The sequence below is a fragment of the Culex quinquefasciatus genome, chromosome 3 (assembly GCF_015732765.1).
Source record: "Culex quinquefasciatus strain JHB chromosome 3, VPISU_Cqui_1.0_pri_paternal, whole genome shotgun sequence".
Classification (NCBI taxonomy): domain Eukaryota; kingdom Metazoa; phylum Arthropoda; class Insecta; order Diptera; family Culicidae; genus Culex; species Culex quinquefasciatus.
In genome coordinates, this window is record NC_051863.1 from 80274686 (window position 1) to 80296038 (window position 21353).

Genomic DNA, 21353 nt, shown 5'->3' on the forward strand with positions numbered 1-21353 from the left:
TTGTTAAATGCTTGGTAAAGAAATAGAATAACTTTTAGTGAAAGTGAAAATAAACAGAAATGTTCACAAAAACTTGCTCTACTCGTTGGTGTACTTGGTTTTAGTAAAATTCAAGGGAGACTCTAGATTATCCAGCATCATTCAAACACGACCGCTTATTAGGATTAAAATGGGTAGATTTCCCCTACAATGTTTTTTGACAGCCATTGAAATTTCATCCATTTCTGTTAGTCAAATGTTAAGTCATATCGTAAAAGGCTTTTTTAGAGCACTGTGGAACATTTTTTGTGTTTTCATAATCCTGTAAGGAATGTACTTCGGAAGAAACCGGTCAAGAAAAATTTCAAATGTGCAGCAGCGGTATCGAAAGCAAACCAGAAGTGTAGAAAAGCCCCAAGAAAACGTTCACTTTTTTTTGTCCCGCCGTTCGTAAAGCTGTTTCTTGACCCCCTTTCTTTCGAAGAGCATACCGGCCCTTCATTTGCAATCCATTTTTGCATGCATTTGGGGGACATTGTGCTAATAGGGTCCTAAACTGCCCAAGTTCGCATAAATGTCCCATATGCAAAAACAACATGCTGAGAAAAACGCATTTCTGAAGTTTTTTTTTTTTTGAAAAGGTGCAATAAACCAAATTTCCAGTTTTTGCTTTTTGGGTGTTTTTGAAACCGTCTTGAGTCAGGGGTATTAAAAACCACCCAAAAAGCAAAACTGAAAATTTGATTTATTGGAACTTTTCAAAAAAAACTCCAGATTTGAAGTTTGTCCTACACAGCGCCGTACCTAGGGGTTGGCGCAGTTGGCGCCCGCCAAGGGCGCCAGCCCTTGGGGGACGCCGAAATCGATGATTGTACAAAATTTGCATGTCAGTTATAACATTCCATTAGGTATTTGAAACAGAAAGGCTGCCAAATAATAAAGTAGAACTACAAATAAATAGATAATTTAGTTTAGAATATAAAAAATAGGGGCGACAAAAAACAATTATATGAATATTTCAATCGAAGTGTTTTTGAAAATTCATACTAAATGCTAAATTTATTTTTTCATCAGAGTGACAGAAAGTTGAAGGAGTTCTAGAAGAGCTTCTTAAAATAAAAACAGTATAAATGTTTGGACCGTTGCATAATGAAGTTTGAGTCATACCTTCCAGACTAAAAAATTGTCCAACTATTTGTTATTTTCACGTTAATTTTGCTGTGGGCTACAATCAGCCAAATTGTGAAAAAATATGGTCAAATTTGGACATTCTCGAGTTTTTAAAAAATGGCCTATGAAATATTTTTAGCACGATTTCCCATTTTAAGCAACTTTGTGCATTTTAAAATAGGAAAACTGCAGTAAACTTTCGCCAATAAACCAATATTATCAGAGCACACAAGCTATTTTGATCATCACTTTTTTGGTTTTAGCTTAACCGGTGTTTTTAACTTTTTAAATTTAAATAAAAAATATATTTTTTTGCAATTCCGTCGTTAAACTAATTACTTTTCCTGTCATTATTGAACGACGAAACGGCCTACTTTTCTCTACCAAAAATAACAGAGTGGAAAATTAATACCATTCAATACCAGTGCTGATAAGTGCTACTTTTTAGCACTAGTATCGAAAAGTAACATTTTTCAACATTATTTTTATTTGAACGGTGAACTTACTTTACACATGGATGTTTGATAAAAAAATCCATTCAAATGTACAACTCGTGCTAAAAAAATCATCTTTTTGCAACTTGTTGCATAAACTACTATTATATTAATATTTTTGGTTGAAAACAGGGTTGTTTTTTATAACTGTCTTTATTTATTTAGGCTCATCTACCAAAGTTTTAAGGAGCCGGATATTATTTTTACATAATTACTTAAAGCTAGGGTTAGTAAAGGGGGAAAGCCGAATACTCGCGGCTGTTTCGAAGTAAATAATACATTATGTTTAAGGACGGACTTTTGCTTCTGTGCGGGCTAAGGTTCTAGTTTTCATCAGATGTTACTATTGCTAGGTTGCAGGGTGGCGATGCTTGCGAGATTGATGCTTGATGCTTGACTTTAGGAAGCGGTACAAGCAGAGAAGATGTTGCACATCTTGACTTGCCAAAATGTCACGAACAGGGAAGTCTGATTGTTTTCTTTGGGCCCTAATGAAAACAGGTTTGATTTATACAAAAAATAATTTACTAGAATATAAAATGTAATTTAACGAATAAAAAATAAATAAAAAAACGATAAAAAACATAATGCAAAACATAAATAATTAAAAAAATTAAATTATGAAAATTATTCTCAAGCATCGTATGGGCAAATCACTAAAAATGAATAAAAAATTCCTTAGCTTAATTTTTTTTACCAACTATACTGCCGTTCTACGCATAATTGTCCCATGTCAGTTTTGGACGATTTTGACTTTATGTCATTTTTGAGTTTTGTTTGATGTATACTTTAAGAAAAACACATAAAATCTGGTACTTTGTTCGCAAACTCATGAAAAACAACACCAAGTCTGTTTGTCCCATCGTTAAAATTCTACGCATAATTATCCCACCAAGTATTTTCTTACACGGAATCATTAGTTTTACTAAGCATTATGTCTTGTTTACCTGTTGTATAGCAAGAGAATCACAAATAAGGGTAATAAACTGTTAACTGGGACGATTAGGGACACATAGGGCGAATAGGAACCCACGGGACAATTATGCGTAGAAACACAGAAATCGGTTGAAAAAAATCAATCGCGTTTTTCTCAGTTGCACTTTTTTGAACATGGGACAATTATGCGTAGAACGGCAGTATAATGCTCATAATATTATCATTGAAATAAGTTTCATCATCCATCCAAAGCCAAATCAGCTAATGTTTTTACAAATCTGGGAAAGTTCTTTGTTTATACAATTAAATTAATACTGGATTAGATCAAATTAAGCAGGCTTGAAAAATATCAAATTTGTTAAAAAGTTATAGCAAAATTTATAATGATTGAGAATTCTGAGCATTTATCTGAAAAATACATAAAAAAAAACAAAACACTGATATAATAATCGATTTTATGAAATCTGTGAAAATAAACTGCCAACTTAATTCCTACAATAATTTTCTCAACCTATCTCATATTATTTGAAAAATAAAACATAAAATAACTGTGTTTCTGAATTTGTGCAATTTTAAAATCAAAACTAATTGAAGCAATCATTGAAAATTAACATCAATTTATCAAAATGCTTATAAATTTGAGAGGGGCGCCACATTGATGCTTCGCCAAGGGCGCCGTGGACCCAAGGTACGGCTCTGGTCCTACACATATGAAGTTATGAAATTAGCGCGAAAAAACTGGATTTCCTCCTGATTTCTATAACAACGAACTGGATGTTGTATGCTTTTCTGAAAGAGCACACGATTTTGAACCAATCTAGGGGAAGGTGGGGCAAGACGACCATATGGGGCAAGAGGAACAGTCGCTCGTACGGCCGTAATTTTTACAATTTTAATTATTTCCAGTTTCCAGTTTCGAAATTTCTGAAAATTTACACTGAAATCAAAATCCCCGAATGCTGACATGCTGCTTTCTTTCTTTTTTAAAACATTACAATGTGTTATTTAGACGATAAATATATTTATTGAACAGTTATACTTTTCTGGCACGACCAGAAAATAGAGAGATTGATTTACCACCGATTGGTAGCGTCTTCTCGTCAACAATTTAAATTTTATACCGATTTAGCGCAAGTTCAACCTGCATCTGGATCAGAGCTTTGCTCTCGTCAAAGATTTCCTTCGCCAACAATTGCCGTTTCTGCTCCAGCAAGGCGTTTTCCTTGGCGTATTGTGCCACCAGCCGTTCGTAGTCATCGTTATCACTTATCACGGTGCAGTCCAAACTGCTCGGACCATGCGGACCGACACCGTTGTCGTCGTCGTCTGTGATTAGCAGCCGCTTCATGCGTACAATTTCTGCCCGTTCGGCGTTGATTCGTGCCTGCAGTTGGCCCTTCCAGTTCATGAGTTCTTGATTCTCCAGCTGAAGCCGAATCAGCAACAGGTAATCCGGATGGTTCTCGGGAAGGAGCATGAAACCGTTGTCTGTGACGGTCACCTGATCGCTGATAGCTGTGGGTTCAACTGCGGGGGAAACTTTTTGTGCCACAAATTTGTCTACCGAAGCAGCAGCAGCGTGCTCAGGCGATTCACTTATTTCATTTATTTTCTGTTCAATCAAAGCCGAATCTTCGGGCGTTTCTTGTGGAGTATTTTTCGTTTCCGTATTTGTAGCCGATTCGGTTGAAACTCCCGTAACCGTCTTGATTGAAGACTCATCATCCGAACATGCTTTATTCAAATCTACAGAAATATCACCTTCAACGGTGTCGTCCAAACTTTTGTGAGCACAATCCGTTTTCTTCTCAAACGTTCTCAGTTTACGCTGGAAAAGTAAATCCAATGAAAAGTAGCAAAATCAAAACGAAAATCTCACCAACCTTGAGTTGTGTAATAATTCGCTGCACTTCCCACAGCTGTTCCTCCCGTTTCTTCGTCACGAAGCCGGCATTGCACTCCGAGTGTATTTGCGCCAGCAAGCTTTCCTGCTTCCGCAGCTCGGTCGATATCTCGTCCGGCGTCTCGGGCAGATTCGGACTGGAAGCTGTGATCGGGGGCACATACCTGGAAAAAAAGAAAAAAACCACATCAAAATCGATTTCGCCAACCAACAATTGCGCACTTTGATAATAACTTCATAAAGAATCGAGAAAGTATCGACAACTTTTGCCGTTTTAACCTCTTCATCGGAACGACTTTGGTCGGTGGCTAGTGGTGAGAAGGTGCTGCTCTGCTCATCACAGAGGAACATGCTTTAGAAGACAACCCTTATCTCTGCTCTGGTTGCGCAAACGACATGTGTTTCAACTACGATTGTATCGTCGAAAAATTTTATCTTGCCTTCAGCTAAGTAAACAGCATCTTCTTCGTTCGTTCGTTCGTGAGGAAACAAGGTGACAAACTAGACCATTAATGCATAGGATAAGTAATAGCACTGTTTTGGTTTACGAGCTCTACCGAAAAGCCGGAATGAATTTTGAATTTTTAGCTTGTTTGTTTGGTTTTTACAACAAATGAATGGTACTTCTACTCACATTTGCATTTTGAGCAACCTGAGAAATTCGCAATTTTCAGTGTAAGAACGGGCCTTGACCGATCTTATGCACCAGGTTCCCGACGAACACGCACTGCCCTTACACCTACAATTCACCCTTGCTCTGAGTCAGTACGAGCAACACGCTTTGTGTGGTTTATTGGTTCACCCATACAAGTCTCCATACAATTTTGGCTGCTGTCCATACAAAAATTGTATGTAAATATTCAAACAACTGAAACTTTTGAGTGAACTTTCTGATCAATTTGGTATCTTCGGCAAAGTTGTAGGTATTGTTAAGGACTTTTGAGAAAAAAAATAGGTACACGGAAAGAAAAATTTGCAGATTTTTTAATCAACTTTTTTTTACTAAAACCAAATTTCCTAAAAAACGTATTTTTTGATTTTCGAGATTTTTTGATATGTTTTGCTGCCGTTCTACGCATAATTGTCCCATGTTCAAAAAAGTGCAACTGAGAAAAACGCGATTGAAATTTTTCGACCGATTTCTGTGTTTCTACGCATAATTGTCCCGTGGGTTCCTATTCGCCCAATGTGTCCCTAATCGCCCCTGTTAGCAATTAATCACCCTTATTTGTGATTCTCTTGCTATACAACAGATAAACAACACATAATAGGGGAGAGTGGGGAGACTTGATCCCCAGGGACACTTGATCCCAAGCCTGTATCTCGTCAGCATGTGGGTAAAACAATTAGCTTTGTTCTAGAAAGTTGTGCGAAATTGACTAAAACTCATTGTAGAAAACAAAGAAAAAAATTAAAAAATGTTCAGATTGAGTTACACGCATATTTCTAAAAATTGCTGCAAAAAACTTCTAAGAGATCTTTTTTCTTTGTTTTGATAAGTATAGAAAACACTCAAAAATTATTTAAAAAAATATTGTTTATACATGAATTGTTTGATAAACATATCAACTCCAAAACCCTTACGCATTTGACGTTAAATTTATCGTCATACTATTTTTACAATCAATTGTTTAAAAAAGTGCGTTTAGGGAGACTTGATCCCTGTATTTTTACAGTCACTGGAATCAGCCTCAAGATTTAATAATTGGGCTGGGTTTTCTTACATAATTTCCTTTAGTATAGTTGCACATAACTTACAGCAGTTTGAACCATTTTTCAAAAGTTTTGTAAACAAAAATTACCAGCTTTTGTAAATATGCTCAATTTTGGTCTAAAAAAGGAAATTTTAAGTTTTTAAATATTGTTATAGGGGAAATCTACCCATTTTAATCCTAATAAGCGGTCGTGTTTGAATGATGCTGGATAATCTAGAGTCTCCCTTGAATTTTACTAAAACCAAGTACACCAACGAGTAGAGCAAGTTTTTGTGAACATTTCTGTTTATTTTCACTTTCACTAAAAGTTATTCTATTTCTTTACCAAGCATTTAACAAAAAATCCCAAGGGTATTCTAATCGAGGCGAATGCATTGGGCCACGCCCATTTTTCTAATATCGGCTTAGTTCTTTTTCTTCCAACACTCTGTCGAGTGTTGCCATTTGCGCTGACACTTCAAACGAACACTCACGAAAAGTGGCATTTATAGGGAAAGTTTCCTGGCATCGCTGGCTGTGCTGCTGGTGGGGTGGTGTTGACGGCCAGCCTTTGTTCTTTTTTGCCTTCGTCTCTCGCTCGGTTTTCTTCAGCCTTCGATTGGAATGCAAAGTGAAAATTGAAACGTCAAACGACTTGGCGCGTTTGTTTTTTTGATGGCGCTTGCTAATTTATTACATTTTTCGGGATTATTCTTCAAGTGAGTGCCTTACTAATGATCAAAAGAACATGTTGCCGGTAGTTGGAAGCAATTTCATATCTTAAGCGCCGTGAAAAAGTAAGCGAAAGTGAAAAGTTAATTTTGGCGATATTCATTAAGCGTTTGAGGGATTCTCGTGTGTGTCACTGTGTGTGCCAACAAAATGATGAGAAGTGGTCTCGCAAAATACAAATTATGATCAAAAGTGCATTAAATGTGATCTTTTTGGCCAGTAAGTGGCATACATTTGCGTGCTTACTCGAGGCGGTGCTGTTGCTGGTAAGTTTATAGCCCAAATAGTATTTTTGGAGCTTTAATCGATCATCAAACTCTCCATATGACGAAGATAGGTGTTTGATTGGAAAGGGTAGATTTCCCTTACTTGTTCTAACACAAACGTACAGGTTTAATGTGAAATTGCTGTAACTTATAGAAAATTAACAGTTTGGATGAATAAGAAACATTTTGCTTAAGATTACTTAAAAATGGATCAAATTACCCCCAACATTTTAAAAATGCCGGTTTAAATTATTTTTTTAAAACGCTTGGTATGATTCGAAGAGTTTATCTGATGAAATACCCTTATCAGCCAAACATAGTTGAATGTTTAAGCTTTCAATTCATACAAAAAGTTCAAAGTTTTGTGAGAAATTGACAGAGTTATGTGCGATACAAAAAAAAAGGGGATCAAGTCTCCCCACTCTCCCCTACTTAGTAAAACTAATGATTTCGTGTACCGTCAGTGGGGTTGACTATGGGTCAAAAAACGAAACACCTCTCGAAATTTCTTAATAAGGGCATCTCCAGCGCTGGGGTGCAAATCAAATTTGCACTCGGCTCATGAATACCGAGATCAAATTTGCCACCTTGAAAAAACTTCGTCATCCCCACCTCTAGGGTAGCAAATTTGCCAAGGAAACAAGCCCACCGCGGGGGGCAAATATGGGTTTTGATCATTTTTTGCTCTCGTTTACCTTCAAAATCAATAATTATGTGTTGATTCATGCCTAGAAATGCTTAAAGTTCATTAAACTTTTTAATCCTATTGAATATTTCAAAGAATTTCATTTTTCGAAAATGTCGAAAGATAAACCATTTGCTACCCGATTTGATTCCCAGCAAATTTGCTCTCGAGTTTGCCCCCGAGTCTCCCACCGCGCGTAGCAAAGCAGGTATCAAATTTGATCTCAAGTTCATCTGTAGAAGAAAAATATGTGTCGGTACCTGTCGGGTACTCATATTCTGATACCCGACAAGTACCGGCAAGCCGGGGGCAAAGTTTTGAATGCGTGTTTCGGAGATTTTTGTACACGCAGAAAGTTTTGTAGAATCAGCCTGTACGAGGTTTGAATCAACAAATTTTTGTTGAATATAATCAACGCCGATTTTGCGTTGAAACAAACCTTGATTTTCTCGATTCCACTAAAGTCTTTTGTTGTTTTGAAAAAGCTGCTTTGACGTTTAGCGTTGAGTCAACAAAAATTATGATTTTCAAATCAACAAAACGTTTTGTTGATTCAAATATGCCTTATATTTCTACGTGTATGTCTGCTCTTGTGTATGATTCAAAAATAAAAAAAAAATTAAAAATTCGGAGATTCAAAAATTCAAAAATTCAAATATTCAAAAATTTAAAAATTCAAAAATTCAAAAACTTAAAAATTTTAAAATTCAAAAATTCAAAGATTCAAAAATTCAAAAATCCAAAGATTCAAAAATTCAAAAATTCAAAAAATTCAAAACTTTAAAAATTCGAAAATTTGAAAATACAAAAATTCAAAAATACAAAAAAGGCGGATCTCAGATATCTTAATGAAAACGTTATTATTTTTTATTTTTCCAATTTAAAAAAATATTTATTTTTCGGAATTTTTTTTATTTTGATTTTTTTTTAAATTTCTTTAAATAAGTTTATTTTTTTTAAATTAAGAATGTTTTATTTTTTTTTATGTTTTTTTAATTTTTTTTTAAATTTATTTCTTTTTTTTATTTTTCTTAAATGTTTTTAATTTGTTTTAATATTTTTAATTTTTTTTTATTTTTTTTTAATTTATTAATTTATTTTTTTTAATATTTTTTTTTTACTTTTTCAATTTTTATTTTTTTTTTAATTTTATTTTGATTTTTTATAGTTTTTTAATCTTTTTTTGAATATTTTTTTTACTTTAATTTTTTTTTTAATTTTTCTTTTTATTTTTTTTATTTTTTTTTAAATTTTCTTTAAATGTTTAATTTTTTAATTTTTTTTTAATTTTATTTTTTCTAATTTTTTTCTAAAACGTTTTATTGAATTTTATTTTTTTAATTTTTTTCATTTTTTTAAATCTTTATAATTTTTATAATTTTTATATTTTTTTAATTTTTAAAATGTTTTTATTTTTTATTTCTATTTTTTTAATTTTTTTATTTTTGTTTTAATTTTTGAATTTTTTAAATTTTCTTTAAGTTTTTTCAATTTTTGTAATTTTTTTAATTTTTTAATTTTTTATTTTTTTTTTGATTTTTTTAATTTTCTTTAAATTTTTATTTTTGTTAAAATTTTTTATTGTTTTTATTTTGTCATTTTTTTATTATACATAAAAAATATTTTATACATAAAAAAACAATTTAAATTTTTCCGTGCATGATTCAGTTTTCCGTGCATCATTCCATTTGCCGCAGTAGCAAACCAGCAAATAGCGGGTAGTAAAGTGAAATCCCAAAGAACTGAGAGCAAATTTGCTACCGCGACAGGTACCGCGGTGGGGTTGACGTCGGGTGCAAATTTGATTTGCTTCGATGTTTGCTACCCGCGCTGGAGATGCACTAACAAAATCAATTTAAATAACATCGAAAATCTTTCAACGTTTATTTGTTCTTAGATAGTTTACTAACATTTTTCCAAAATATGGTGGATTTTAATGAACACTACCTTAAATGTCAATAGGATCGTAGTAATCGGTGCGTGCGGGCGCGAAAAGTTTTTGCTGCGTCATGTTTTTTCTTCGATTCAAAATTCTCTAATTTTTCTGATAATCTTTATTTTGTTATTACAAATAAGTGAATTTACGGAAATTCCTTTGTCCGTTCCGGTGGCCATCCATACCGCATACCGGTAGTGGCAATAAGAAATGTTTGGTAGTTTCGGTGAAGGTTTTAAATTGTGAATCATGGTTGTCGTCAGCGGAAAGGAAGAGACAGCGGAAAAAATGAAATATAAAAAGTGACCATCAGCGAAGGAATTTCGTGGTTCTCACTTGATCCTGCCCGAATCCAGTGAACAACTGCATGTGTTTGAGGAATGATTTCAGCAGTCCCATTCCGAAGAAATGCTTCCCGTTTGATAAGCGCTGAGCACGGCCACGATTCCTACCACCAGAACGAATTGGCCGATGATGCTGTCGATCGTGCAGAACCAGAAGAGCTGCAGGAACTGCAGATGACTAAAATTTGAGATTCCATCTAATTCGATGATTCAGACGATCAAATGGACTGAAGCCCAAGATATCTGATTTGGTGAGATCTTTCCTTTTAAATATCAGAAGATTCTTTCATTTACACTGACATACACACATTCCATTTAAGATAATCCACGCCAATATTTGAAGTAATCTGTTGAACATTTCTCTATATTGATGTCTTTTGATCCTTATTTTATCAATCTTTTTCTTGATATTCTTTTCTTCTTTTGCTCTTTCTACCATCTGTTTCTTTAATGTCCTTGTGAGGGGATCATCGATCCATCCGCATTGACATACTATCTTTCATTTTTCTTCTTATCTTTCTTCATATTTTCACTCTTTTTTAACACTTACTACCAGTCTTTGTGAGGGGATACTGAGCTCGATTTGCTCTCCATCCGCAATGACCTGTTCTCATCTATGTTTTTCCCTTTTATTAGTAGTTAGAATCAAAGCCGGGGATCGGGAGGGAGCATCAGGGCAGTGGACGGTATGCTGTAATGGCGGAGATTGGATGTAGATAGTGGAAGACCAGAACTACGTCACAAGGGGAAAATAGCGTATTAATTGTACAATTCTTAAGGATTGTCTAATTACTACATCTATTGACCCCTGTCAGTCTCCAGCTGTCTGCCGCGCCCTTTTAGGCCCCCAACAGGGTGCGAGCCCTGTTTTTCAGCTTTGTCAGACTTTTTTCGGAGTTATTGGAGGTTACTGTCGGAAGGAGATTCTCTTCCCCTGAGGACACCGTGAGTGATTTTGCTTGTTCGCGTCCAACCACCCCCTTTTGGCCCTTCATACGGCAGTAATTTGAAGATGCTCCCTTTAAGTCTGAGCCACTGTAATTCTAGGCAACCGCTACATAGGTCATCCTTGTGGCCCTGTTGGTTATCCCATCAAATCAAAATCAAATCAAACACTACCTTAAATGTCAATAGTTTGAAAATTGACCCAATCTCACCCCTTAGAGGGGCTGCTGAAATACAAAGATATGGTAAAAACAAGTCATCCAACGGCGTTTCTTGTTCGAGGGAATCGTATTGACACGCTACAATGTTTGAAGTGGAGATTTTCAAACATTTGGGTAGTTTTCGAGCAATTCTAACCAAAATATTAGAAAAATGATTTTTCGAGAGGTCATTTTTGGCCAAAAACGTGCCCCAACTTTTGACATCTGCCAAAATAACAGGATATTTTCTAGGAACAAGATTTTTTCAGCGAAGTCATCTTAAGATGTCCCCTACACAACCCCTTTAACAGAATTCAGTTTCATTGAGAATAACCTGAGAAATAGTAAAATCCGTAAAAAATCACTTTGACCCAATCTCACCCCCCAGACCCAATGTCACCCCCACTGACGGTAAGAAATACTTGGTGGGACAATTATGCGTAGAAGTTTAACGATGGGACAAACAGACTTGGTGTTATTTTTAATGAGTTTCCGAACAAAGTACCAGATTTTATGTGTTTTTCTCAAAGTACACATCAAACTAAACTTAAAAACTTCATAAAGTCAAAATCGTCCAAAACTGACATGGGACAATTATGCGTAGAATGGCAGTTTAGGGGACAAAAATCCGCAACTTTTGAGCCATAGAGAAACATGGTCAAAAAATCTGCCGCCGAGTTATGAATTTTTGGAAAAAAAATCGAAGTTTCATGCAAAAACAAATTTTACATTATTTTTTAATGCAAAATTGAATTTGCAATCGAAAAGTACTTTACAGATTTGTTGATAAAGGGCTCCGTTTTCAAGACATAGCCCCCGAAAGTTTGATTTTAGCGAAATATTTGCAGTTTTTCGATTTTTAAAAATAGCGACCATGAGTGGACCATTAGGGTGTAATATGGTTGTATGGAAAAAAATAAAGTTGTCCAAATTTAGCGAGCACAGCAATTTTTCAGTTCCTTTTGGGGTCCTAAACAACTCTCCAAAGTTTGGGAACGATTGGTTTAGTCCTCACTTTGCGCAAAGCGATTCAATTTTCCATATAAATTTGTATGGGAAAAACCTTTTTTTTCGATTTCGATATTTATAAAATCCACGTTTCACGCTGTACTAAAACCGGATTCATATTCGGATGCTCTAGAAGGTGCTCTACAACTTTCCCGAAGAGAGTATGGTGCTAACTTGCTCCTAAAAAAAGATACAGCGTGTTAAAAACTCGTCTAAAATGTGTTTTTTGCTCGAAAATCACGTTTTAGACGAGTTTTGAGGACGCTGTATCTTCTCTTAGGGACATGCTAGCACCATACTCTCTTCGGGAAAGTTGTAGAGCACCTTCCAGAGCATCTGAACATGAATCCGGCTTTAGTACAGCGTAAAACGTGCATTTTATAAATATCAAAATTCAAAAAAATGGTTTTTCCCATACAAATATATATGGAAAATTGAATCGCTTTGCGCAAAGTGAGGACTAATCCAATCGTGCCCAAACTTTGGGGAGTTGTTTAGGACCCCAAAAGGAACTGAAAAATTGCTGTGCTGGAAAATCGATTTTGATATTACACCCTAGTGGACCATCTTTAAAAATATTTTTTTTTAAGGTTCAAAAAATTTTCCATAAAATTGCCTAAGAGACATTGAAGATTGGACCTCGGGTTGCTGATATAGAGCCGCTTTAAGAAAAAGAAACACTAAAATTGTCTAAATCTCACCAAAACAACCCACCATTTTCTAATGACGATATCTCAGTCCGATTTTCAATGTTAATGTAAGGTATGCACTTCGGAAGAAACCGGTCAAGAAAAATTCAAATGGGCAGCAGCGGTAGCGAAAGCAAGCCAGAGAGGGTGAAGAAAAGCCCCAAGAAAACGTTCCCTCTCTTTTGTCCTGCCGTTCGTAAAGCTGTTTCTTGACCCCTTTCCTTCCGATCTGCAGACTAGCCTTAATACATGAAACATTCGTAAAATTTTCCGATCTGTTCGAAAAAAAATATTTTGATTTTTTTTAAATCAAGACTAGCATTTTAAATAGGAGTAATATTAAATGTTTGGCCCTTTTAAAATGTTAGTCTTGATTAAAAAAAATAAAATATTTTTTTCAAAAGGATCGGAAAATTTCACAAATGTTTCATGTATTAACATTGAAAATCGGCTCAAAAGTTGCGGATTTTTGTCCCCTAAAACATATAAAAAAATCTCAAAAATCAAAATATATGTATTTTGGGAAAATGAGTTTTAGTGAAAAAAAAGTTGATTAAAAAATCTGCAATTTTTTCTTTCCGTGTACCTATTTTTTTTCAAAAGTCCTCAACAACTTTGCCGACTTTGCCGAAGACTCTAAATTGATCAAAAAGTTCACTCAACAGTTTCAGTTGTTTGAATATTTACATACCATTTTTGTATGGACAGCAGTCAAAATTGTATGGAGACTTGTATGGGTGAACCAATGACGCAAAATAGCTTATTTGGTCATATGGAAGGCCCCCACAAAGTTTAAGTCAAATAAAAAAACACAAAAAATAAAAATGGTCGAAATCGGCCGATTTCGTAGAGAGTTGATCATTTGTAGTTTGAATTGTTATTTAACTGTGTATTGTTTTCTCCTGAAATCTTCCCTAATTTTAAGTCGTGTTTATCTGTTTGCTATTTCTTCTGTCACGATGTTTTGTTACAATTTTTTGGTCCTAAGCATTTTAATAAAAAAAAAATGCAAAAGTACAATAGTAATATTTGTGTTAATCCTTTGATCATTCCATAAATTGAGTTAAGACTCAAACCTCACTTTTTTGAAGAAAAGGGTGAAGATTGAAAACAATAGATAGTAAAGGAAAGTAAACAAGTAAAGAATCAATAGTAAAAGGAAGATAGTAATGCGAGATGGACCAACTATGATTGCAGCAATCGTATGACAGAAAAGAAGAAGATAGTAATTGTATGTGAAAGAATAACAAGTAAATGCTTCATGTAGCAAGTGTAGAAATAAACAGTAGTTAAAAAACAAGCATACATTATACAAATGACAACTACAGCAGATGAAAATTATAAAATAAATAAATAAAGAAATCAACAAAGATTTGGTTGCAGCATTGCCAATTAGTCAAATAGAGTGAAAAAAAGAGTGAGAGAAAAGATAGCCAAATAAACAGAGGCCGTTTAGGAAAATCAGAAAACAAAATAAAAAAATGATTTTAGATAAAAATGGAAAGATGAGAAACCCCGTTCTGTGATCTTTCAGGTACATCCACAGCGGTTGATTCAACATACTGCGAATCAAAACAATACCGTCTACAATCACACATTACTTCTCTTTCCCACATTGTCGTGCCCCTTTCTTTTAACCGTCTCGACTCTGACCCGCGGTGGTCAAAGAGTTACGATCCGTTTCCACAGGCTACCAGCTAGGTTACACCTTGTCATCATGATGACTAAACCAAGCCAACGTGGAGGTAAGAAAATAGGACATTTGCAAGGAATCAGAGCTGTATTGTTCTGATCCAGATAGTTCGAATGATCTTACAGAACTACGGATGTAGTTAGTTGCGCTCCTTCCAGGCTGTTCCATACCTGGACGTCAACCACAGATTTGTGTTTTCGTTCGTTGGTTTGTGTGGCGACGAATTTGATAACATTTATGTTTCCCGCCTAATAAGTTCGCAATTCTTTTAGCAAATGGTAATGCCCCTTTAAGGTGGTAATACAGTTTGGTGATGTCCAGGTGACTTATTGGATGTCTTTTCGGGGGATGAACGTGCTCCGTACCACAATCCCGCGGAGGCTACCAAGTTGATGCACCGCTGGTCGTGGTCGTTCGTGACAGTTTCACATCTCCTTCCTTTCGATGCGGGTGTTCATATCTCCAATGACGATCTTCACGTTTCTCTGCGGGCAGCTGTCGAACTTCTCGGCATCGGATGTTTCCTCGTATGTGCAATTTAATCCACAATCTACCCATCCAGTCGTTGGTCGACCCCCAATCTATCACAAGACACCGCATCTTGCCCAACACTATGAAGCCGGTCCCCGGCTTGTGTTCGGCTCCGCAACTCTGGTACAAATTGAGCCCCAAAGCATCACCCTTCCACGTCTTCGCTGCCTTCCATTCAGCACATCTCCAGCAGTGCTACAATAGCGAAGTTGCGGGGTTTGAGCTCGTTCAACAGAGCGTACTCGTATTTAACCAATGAAGCATAGGTCCGTATTCCGAATTTCCAAACGGTGTCCTTTTTGTGCCTAGGTCTATGACGATTTGCAGGCAGGTTAGAGCTGCGAACACCTAGGACTGTATTTCATATATGAAATGTTCATTTTATCGACAGAAGGTTCCGATACCGGGACAAACCCTGACCACTCTCGTACCGCGCTCAAACACAAAAGAGGGGAACAGCATGTTGTTCTATCGTGCCTCTAATGTTGGCATATCGGCACATTGAGAGTCATTTACATTGCAATAGAGTGATAAATAGCTGAGTAGGAAGTGAGTAAGAAAATTTCTATCAATAATTTGTTCAAACAGTGAACATCAGTAAATTGGAAGGAATTAGGGCCGAGTGCTTAACCGGCCAAACATACGAGAATTACCCTTACCTAGTTATAAGTTTAGTGCATACTCACTTGAGCAGTTCCGTATCGCCAAACAAATTGTTACAGTGACAAAGCAGGGCCACAAATAGCCGATGGGACATCTGCAGCGTGGGACTCAGCAGCATCGCAATATTTTGTGCGTTCATTTTGGTGCACGCTTCATTCTGCGTGACCGCATCCAGGTGAAGAATTACCCACGCGAGCAAAACCCGATTACAGTTGGGCAGCTGCTCCACCAAACCGAGCAGTTCCTGTTCCTGCTGGGAAACCTGCGAGTGTGAGGCGGCCTCCTCGAATCGGGTCGATAAATCCGTCGTCAGAATTGGCTCCGGCAGCTCGCGCAGGAACAACTTCAACAAGCCACACGCAGTCGAGACATCGAAATCATTTACGAAACTTCCGTCGCGGTTGTTGTAGGTTTTTTTGAGCTGCTGCAGTTTTGTCTTGACCGCTTCGACCTTGTAGATTTGATCGCTCTGCAGTCCATGCTCCTGCAGATAGTCGATACAGTCACGCACGACCAAGGGCAGGCAAACACCATCGTGGCACCTGCTACGCTCAACGGCCAGTCCCAGCGAGACGCCAAAAATGGGCTGTGCGTCACCAAGATCGAGGACCTCTTCACTCACGCTGCTCTGCTTGAGTTTTTTGTCCTTCTTATCCTTGGAAGTGTCCTTCTTGTCTTTGTCCTTTTTGTCCTTATCCTTTTTCTTCTCCTTTTCCTTTTCGGGCTTTTCCGTGGTTTTCGGCTCTTCCGCCTTGCTTGCTTCCGGTTTCTTTTTCTCCTTCTCGCGAGACTTTTCCCGCTTTTCCTTACTTTTTGAAGGAAACTTGAACGCCTTGGACTTTTTGGACTTTGATGGACTCCTGCAAAACAAAACATAATCATAAAAAGTTCTAACCAAAATACACCTCTTTTCAACTTACTTCGTTTCCGGTTCCTCTTCCGGGGAGCTTTCACCCTCTAGCGCAGCGTAGGCGGTCTTTTTCTCCTTTTTGTCTTTCCTGCGGCCAATCAAGAGTTCCTTCTTAGGCTTTTCCGCCTCGGCTTCGGAAACTGCAAGTGGGAAAAAGTTGATGTGGTTTCAGTCGGATTTAAGCGCGACAAAATACGTACAATCCTTATCGTCCTTGCTCTTGCTGCCACCCTCGGACGCGTACAGTCCCGGGAAGTCCTTCTCCACGTCCGGACTGTCGAAATCCATCGTTATTCACGAACGCAACCAACGCCTTTTTGTAGGATTTTTTCTCGTTGACTTTTTGTTGTGACGGAACGCAAATCGATTTGTTTACGTTTTTAGAGTTGCACGTTTGTGAAGGATTGCTCATTTAAATGACATACACTTTAAAAGAAAATTATATTTTTCTGAGTTCGTTCTCGGACTTTTTCAAATTTTTAATGTAATTTGGGTAACTTGTTATTGGTTACTAAAGCTGATTAATAACTAAACGTTTTAAAGTGTTTTTGAAAGCTGGCAAGTCAATTGTTTCAGTTTTACTTCCAGTGGAAGTGAGTTCCAACAAGACGCTCCCGCAACTAGGGCCAACTATCCAGGTTTTTAAGCGAAGATGGCGTTCGAATGGTGAACGCCCGAAATGTCAAAATCTTGCAGTAGCACCAACATTAGAAAAAAAATGTGGCTGTCATGCCATGGCACACTTGTTCCGTAATGTTGGTACCACTGTGTGATTTTGACATTTCGGGCGTTCACCATTCGAACGCCATCTTCGCTTAAAAACCTCGATACTGCCCATGTTCACATAAATGTCCCATATGCAAAAACAGCAAGCTGAGAAAAACGCATTTGAAGTTTGTCCCATACATAAGGCTACGTGTTAAGTTTTCGCGAAAAAACTGGATTTCCTCCTGATTTCTAGAACAAAGTACTAGATGTTATAGGCTCTTTCGAAAGAGCATACAATTTTGAACCAAACTGCATCAATAACTCGAAATCGATGAAAATGCATATGGGACATTTCAAGCTAAACAATGTAAAAGGACCTAAGTCGAAAATCAAAACAAACGAGATTTTTCATGCAAATGATGCACTAAGTCTTCAACTATCGCTATATATCGAGAAAAGTTCAAAAAGTTGATATTTTTATTAATAAATCCCAATTTTACTAAGGGCCAAAGTAATTTAGATTGGGTTTGTTTTCAACATCCACATAGCCCCTTTACTATAAAGGACCAATGTGAAAACTGGAGATGTTTTGTTTTGAAATAGTGTTAGCTCAAGGGACAAACAAGATGTTGTTTATAAACAAAATTGAAATCAATTTGGCCCTTTGCTTCAAATTATGTTTTTTATACCGATTGCTGCTTCAAATAAAAGAAAATCCCGGTAATTTTTACAAATCTCGTTAATTTACACGGTACGAATCAGCTCCAACGTGAAGAGATTTGTAGCGATAAAGTGGCGGAGAGCGTCCGGCGGCGGTGGTACCTGTGTCGGGAGTGTCCGCTCCAGGAAGCGGCTTGGAGAAATGGCCATTCGCAAAAGAGACACTTCATACAACATAAGACGTGATAATAGTAATATTCGTCACAATTGGGTCCTAAAATGAAGCTTAGATTGCTGATATTATTGTTTACAGCTATAGAGCTTATTTTTCCGAGTACAATGACCCTTTGTACGACCACAAAGTATTTAAAATTGATTTTTAAATCAATTTTGAAAAATTAACCTCGCGGTCCTTCTTGACAGAAAAGCTCCTACTTGACAGCTCGTTCAAAGGGGGCCATAGTTGATCCATCGAAAAAATGTTGTCTTGTCAAAAAAAAATTGCATTAAAATGAAAAAAAGTGACCAGAAATGGTTTTTAATCGTGTTTTTTTACCGTTGTACATAAAAATTGAGATAGGGCTTTAGTACCCAATTGAAATAAACGTAACCCAACAATGTTTGCAAATAGATTTTATTTATTCGGTAACAAGCATTACTTCATTTTTCCTTCAATCGACAGTCTTCGGATCCAACCTTCGGTTGAATAATGATAGAAACTCCACCGTGGAACATTGGCCATCGAATTTTCGATCTTTCCTGAAGCCATTTCTCACATTAGTTTGCATTCCCGTGTCGTACTGTCGCCATCTCGTTCCGATGAAACTCTCCGTTGCTAGTGCTCCGAATCACCGTTTTTCTCGGGAGTTGCTCATGACCGTCCACCGACCCAGTAGCTTTTTACGAAAGGCCTAGTGATATTGTGGCGCGGTTCCAGCGACAATTTCAGCAGCTTGATTCACACAAGTTCGTCCACGATATACTCTGTTGAAAATCCAGAGAATGCTAGAAGCTCCAGCCGAAGCGATCATCTGGATTATGAACACTAAGTGAATTTGTCTGTAAAATAGAAACTTATCTAAGTATTACCATTTTAAAAACCTTAAAAAGTTACTGACCTTGACAAATGCAGAATGAACATAACACGGCAGCCACGGCAACTTCCCAACCTTATTGCAGAATAAACAACTTCTTCCACTGTAAAATTCTATTATTCACATCACAATATCTCGATTTGCCCTCGATTACACAAAATTCTATCGAACTGGCCGCGAAAAAAACCCCTTTCAAAATTAAAACAAAAGTTTGCTTGAAAAGGCCCCAACACGAAAGCAGACTCTGTTTTGGTTTGGCCTGCCAGGCCAAAACAAAAGAACAACATAAACAAACCGTCATCGTGTTTGGCCTAGGGTCCAACTGGAAAACGAAACCACAGACAAACAGACGGGACACTCGAGTTCGGAACCATCGTCCTTCAGTAACCGAGCCATAACGGTTATTTCAAATGCAATTTAGCTTCGGCATCCACTCACCCGGAGCTGATGGCACTGCTGTCGTGACAGCTCGCCCGTCTTTCCTCAGTGTGTGTAATGCGAGGTGTACACTCAAACCCCGATGGTTTGACACCAACTGTTGTCAAACGAACGGGGTCACTTTTTAGTTTGACACCCCTTTTACACGGAGTTCACACACACTACCAAACGATTGTTGTGATAGTGTGCGTGAGCGCTGTGTAAAAAGTGACAGTTCGTCACTTTTTAGTTTGACTTTGACCAACCAACGGGGTACAAACTAAAAAAGTGTCAAACGAAAAAGTGACCAACCACCGGGGGTTGAGTGTAATGTGTTTTTGTTGTTGTAAAGTTGAGCGTGAGCACGTGGCAGCAAATGAAAACAAAAAAAAATATGATAGAATTCAGGAATTCTAACGGTGATCCACAATCCAGGCTTTGCGGGACAAGACTGGGGCCGTTTCGACCAGGGTCAGATGAGCGGCTGACTAGCGAAGACATACCCTTTGCCCCACTATTAACCCGATAGGCCTGCCGCTGCCGAGGCTGCTGATGAGGCGTCCGCTACTACGGAGGAAGCCAGATTGTGTGGTGAAGTCATCTCCTTCGAAGCAACCTTGGAGCAATTGCTGCTTAGATTGCTGCTGCTGGTCGTCATTTTGGCGATGTTGCGTCGATCGTGAGCGCCACTCAATCTTCATCCACAGTTGTTCTGTTTCAACTATATACTCCGTGGACACGTTTCCCGCGGATGTTTCGAAACGCCCATCGTTGGGATAAATTTCGGTAGATTTGAATTGATTTTTTTTCTATTTCGGCGGCCACTACTGGTGTTTTCGTGACTTATATCTTGTATCTTGTTAATCAGGTGTAATGGTTCGAGGTTTCGGGAGAGACGTAATGTTGGACAGTTTTTGGGAGCAACGGGGAGGACCAGTGGTTTGGTCTCTGTCGTTGCGGTTGTGATGCGTCGTTGCTGATGCTGCCGCATGGTTTGGCCGTCATCTTCGGCCGTCGGTGTTAATGTTTATTTTTATTTCATCGAGTACTGACGATAAGCAACAACAACATTATTTAAATCAGCTGTTGATGTTTACAATCGTTAAGGCTTGATTGTCTCACGCATACACTGACATGACACATGACATTAAGGGGCATGGCTTTCTACCTAAGGTACTCGCGATTGAGTGTGTAGTAGTGCGGTTGTCAAAATCGTTATCTCTGACTCGCTCACTCCACTGACACTGACATTGTTTATGTTTTGGTTTTCCTGGCACGGTCCATTGTTTGTTTGTTATTGTTTTGGTTTTAGTGGCACGGAGTCATGCACTCACACTAATGCAAAGCAAGATCACGAGTACCTATGATGTACAGCCTTGATTAAGGGGTTTGTATTGGTATGTTTGGGCTGCGCTTCGGCATAAGCTCACCAGGCAGCGCAGGCGTCGCCGTGATTTGGTGGTTTGATGAAGGACGATGATTTTCAAAAATTATTTGTATGGAGAGTCACGTCTGTTTGTCTGTGACGAAACTGTCACTGTTTACAAAGGTGCTATCACGCAAAGGGCCCAGCTCGATCCCGCACTGGTAAAACTTTCGCACGGGGCCTAATTATTTTTTTCATTGATTTTCTTGGGGAAAAAACTGTTCCCGTAAATTTAAATTTAGCGAAGCTTAAGCACACTAGTTTTACGCT

General features: G+C 37.5%; 1 protein-coding gene and 1 long non-coding RNA gene across 2 annotated transcripts; both read right to left on the minus strand.

The window, feature by feature from the left end:
* Positions 1 to 3578: 3578 nt before the first annotated feature.
* LOC6035796 (ralA-binding protein 1) lies at positions 3579 to 17169 on the minus strand. The gene is made up of 5 exons (XM_038263810.1): positions 16979 to 17169; positions 16789 to 16918; positions 15892 to 16728; positions 4463 to 4646; positions 3579 to 4407 (listed from the first exon to the last, which is right to left on the minus strand). Exons 1-5 carry the CDS (start codon positions 17064 to 17066, stop codon positions 3688 to 3690), a joined length of 1959 nt encoding a protein of 652 aa, XP_038119738.1. The 5' UTR covers positions 17067 to 17169; the 3' UTR covers positions 3579 to 3687.
* A 1844-nt stretch (positions 17170 to 19013) lies between these two features.
* On the minus strand, positions 19014 to 19365 carry LOC119770117. The gene is made up of 2 exons (XR_005278665.1): positions 19265 to 19365; positions 19014 to 19205 (listed from the first exon to the last, which is right to left on the minus strand). It is a non-coding gene; the product is annotated as an uncharacterized LOC119770117 (long non-coding RNA).
* Between the last annotated feature and the right edge of the window lie 1988 nt (positions 19366 to 21353).

What these genes read in the sequence shown, in the direction of transcription:
- LOC6035796 (XM_038263810.1), bottom strand. Translation starts at nt 17,066, where the DNA reads ATGGATTTCGACAGTCCGGACGTGGAGAAGGACTTCCCGGGACTGTAC. An exon ending in GAGCAAGGACGATAAGGATT is followed by an intron (nt 16,919 to 16,978) that starts GTACGTATTTTG and finishes TCCCACTTGCAG; the next exon opens with TTTCCGAAGCCGAGGCGGAA. An exon ending in GGCGATACGGAACTGCTCAA is followed by an intron (nt 4,647 to 15,891) that starts GTGAGTATGCAC and finishes CTTTTTTTCCAG; the next exon opens with GTATGTGCCCCCGATCACAG.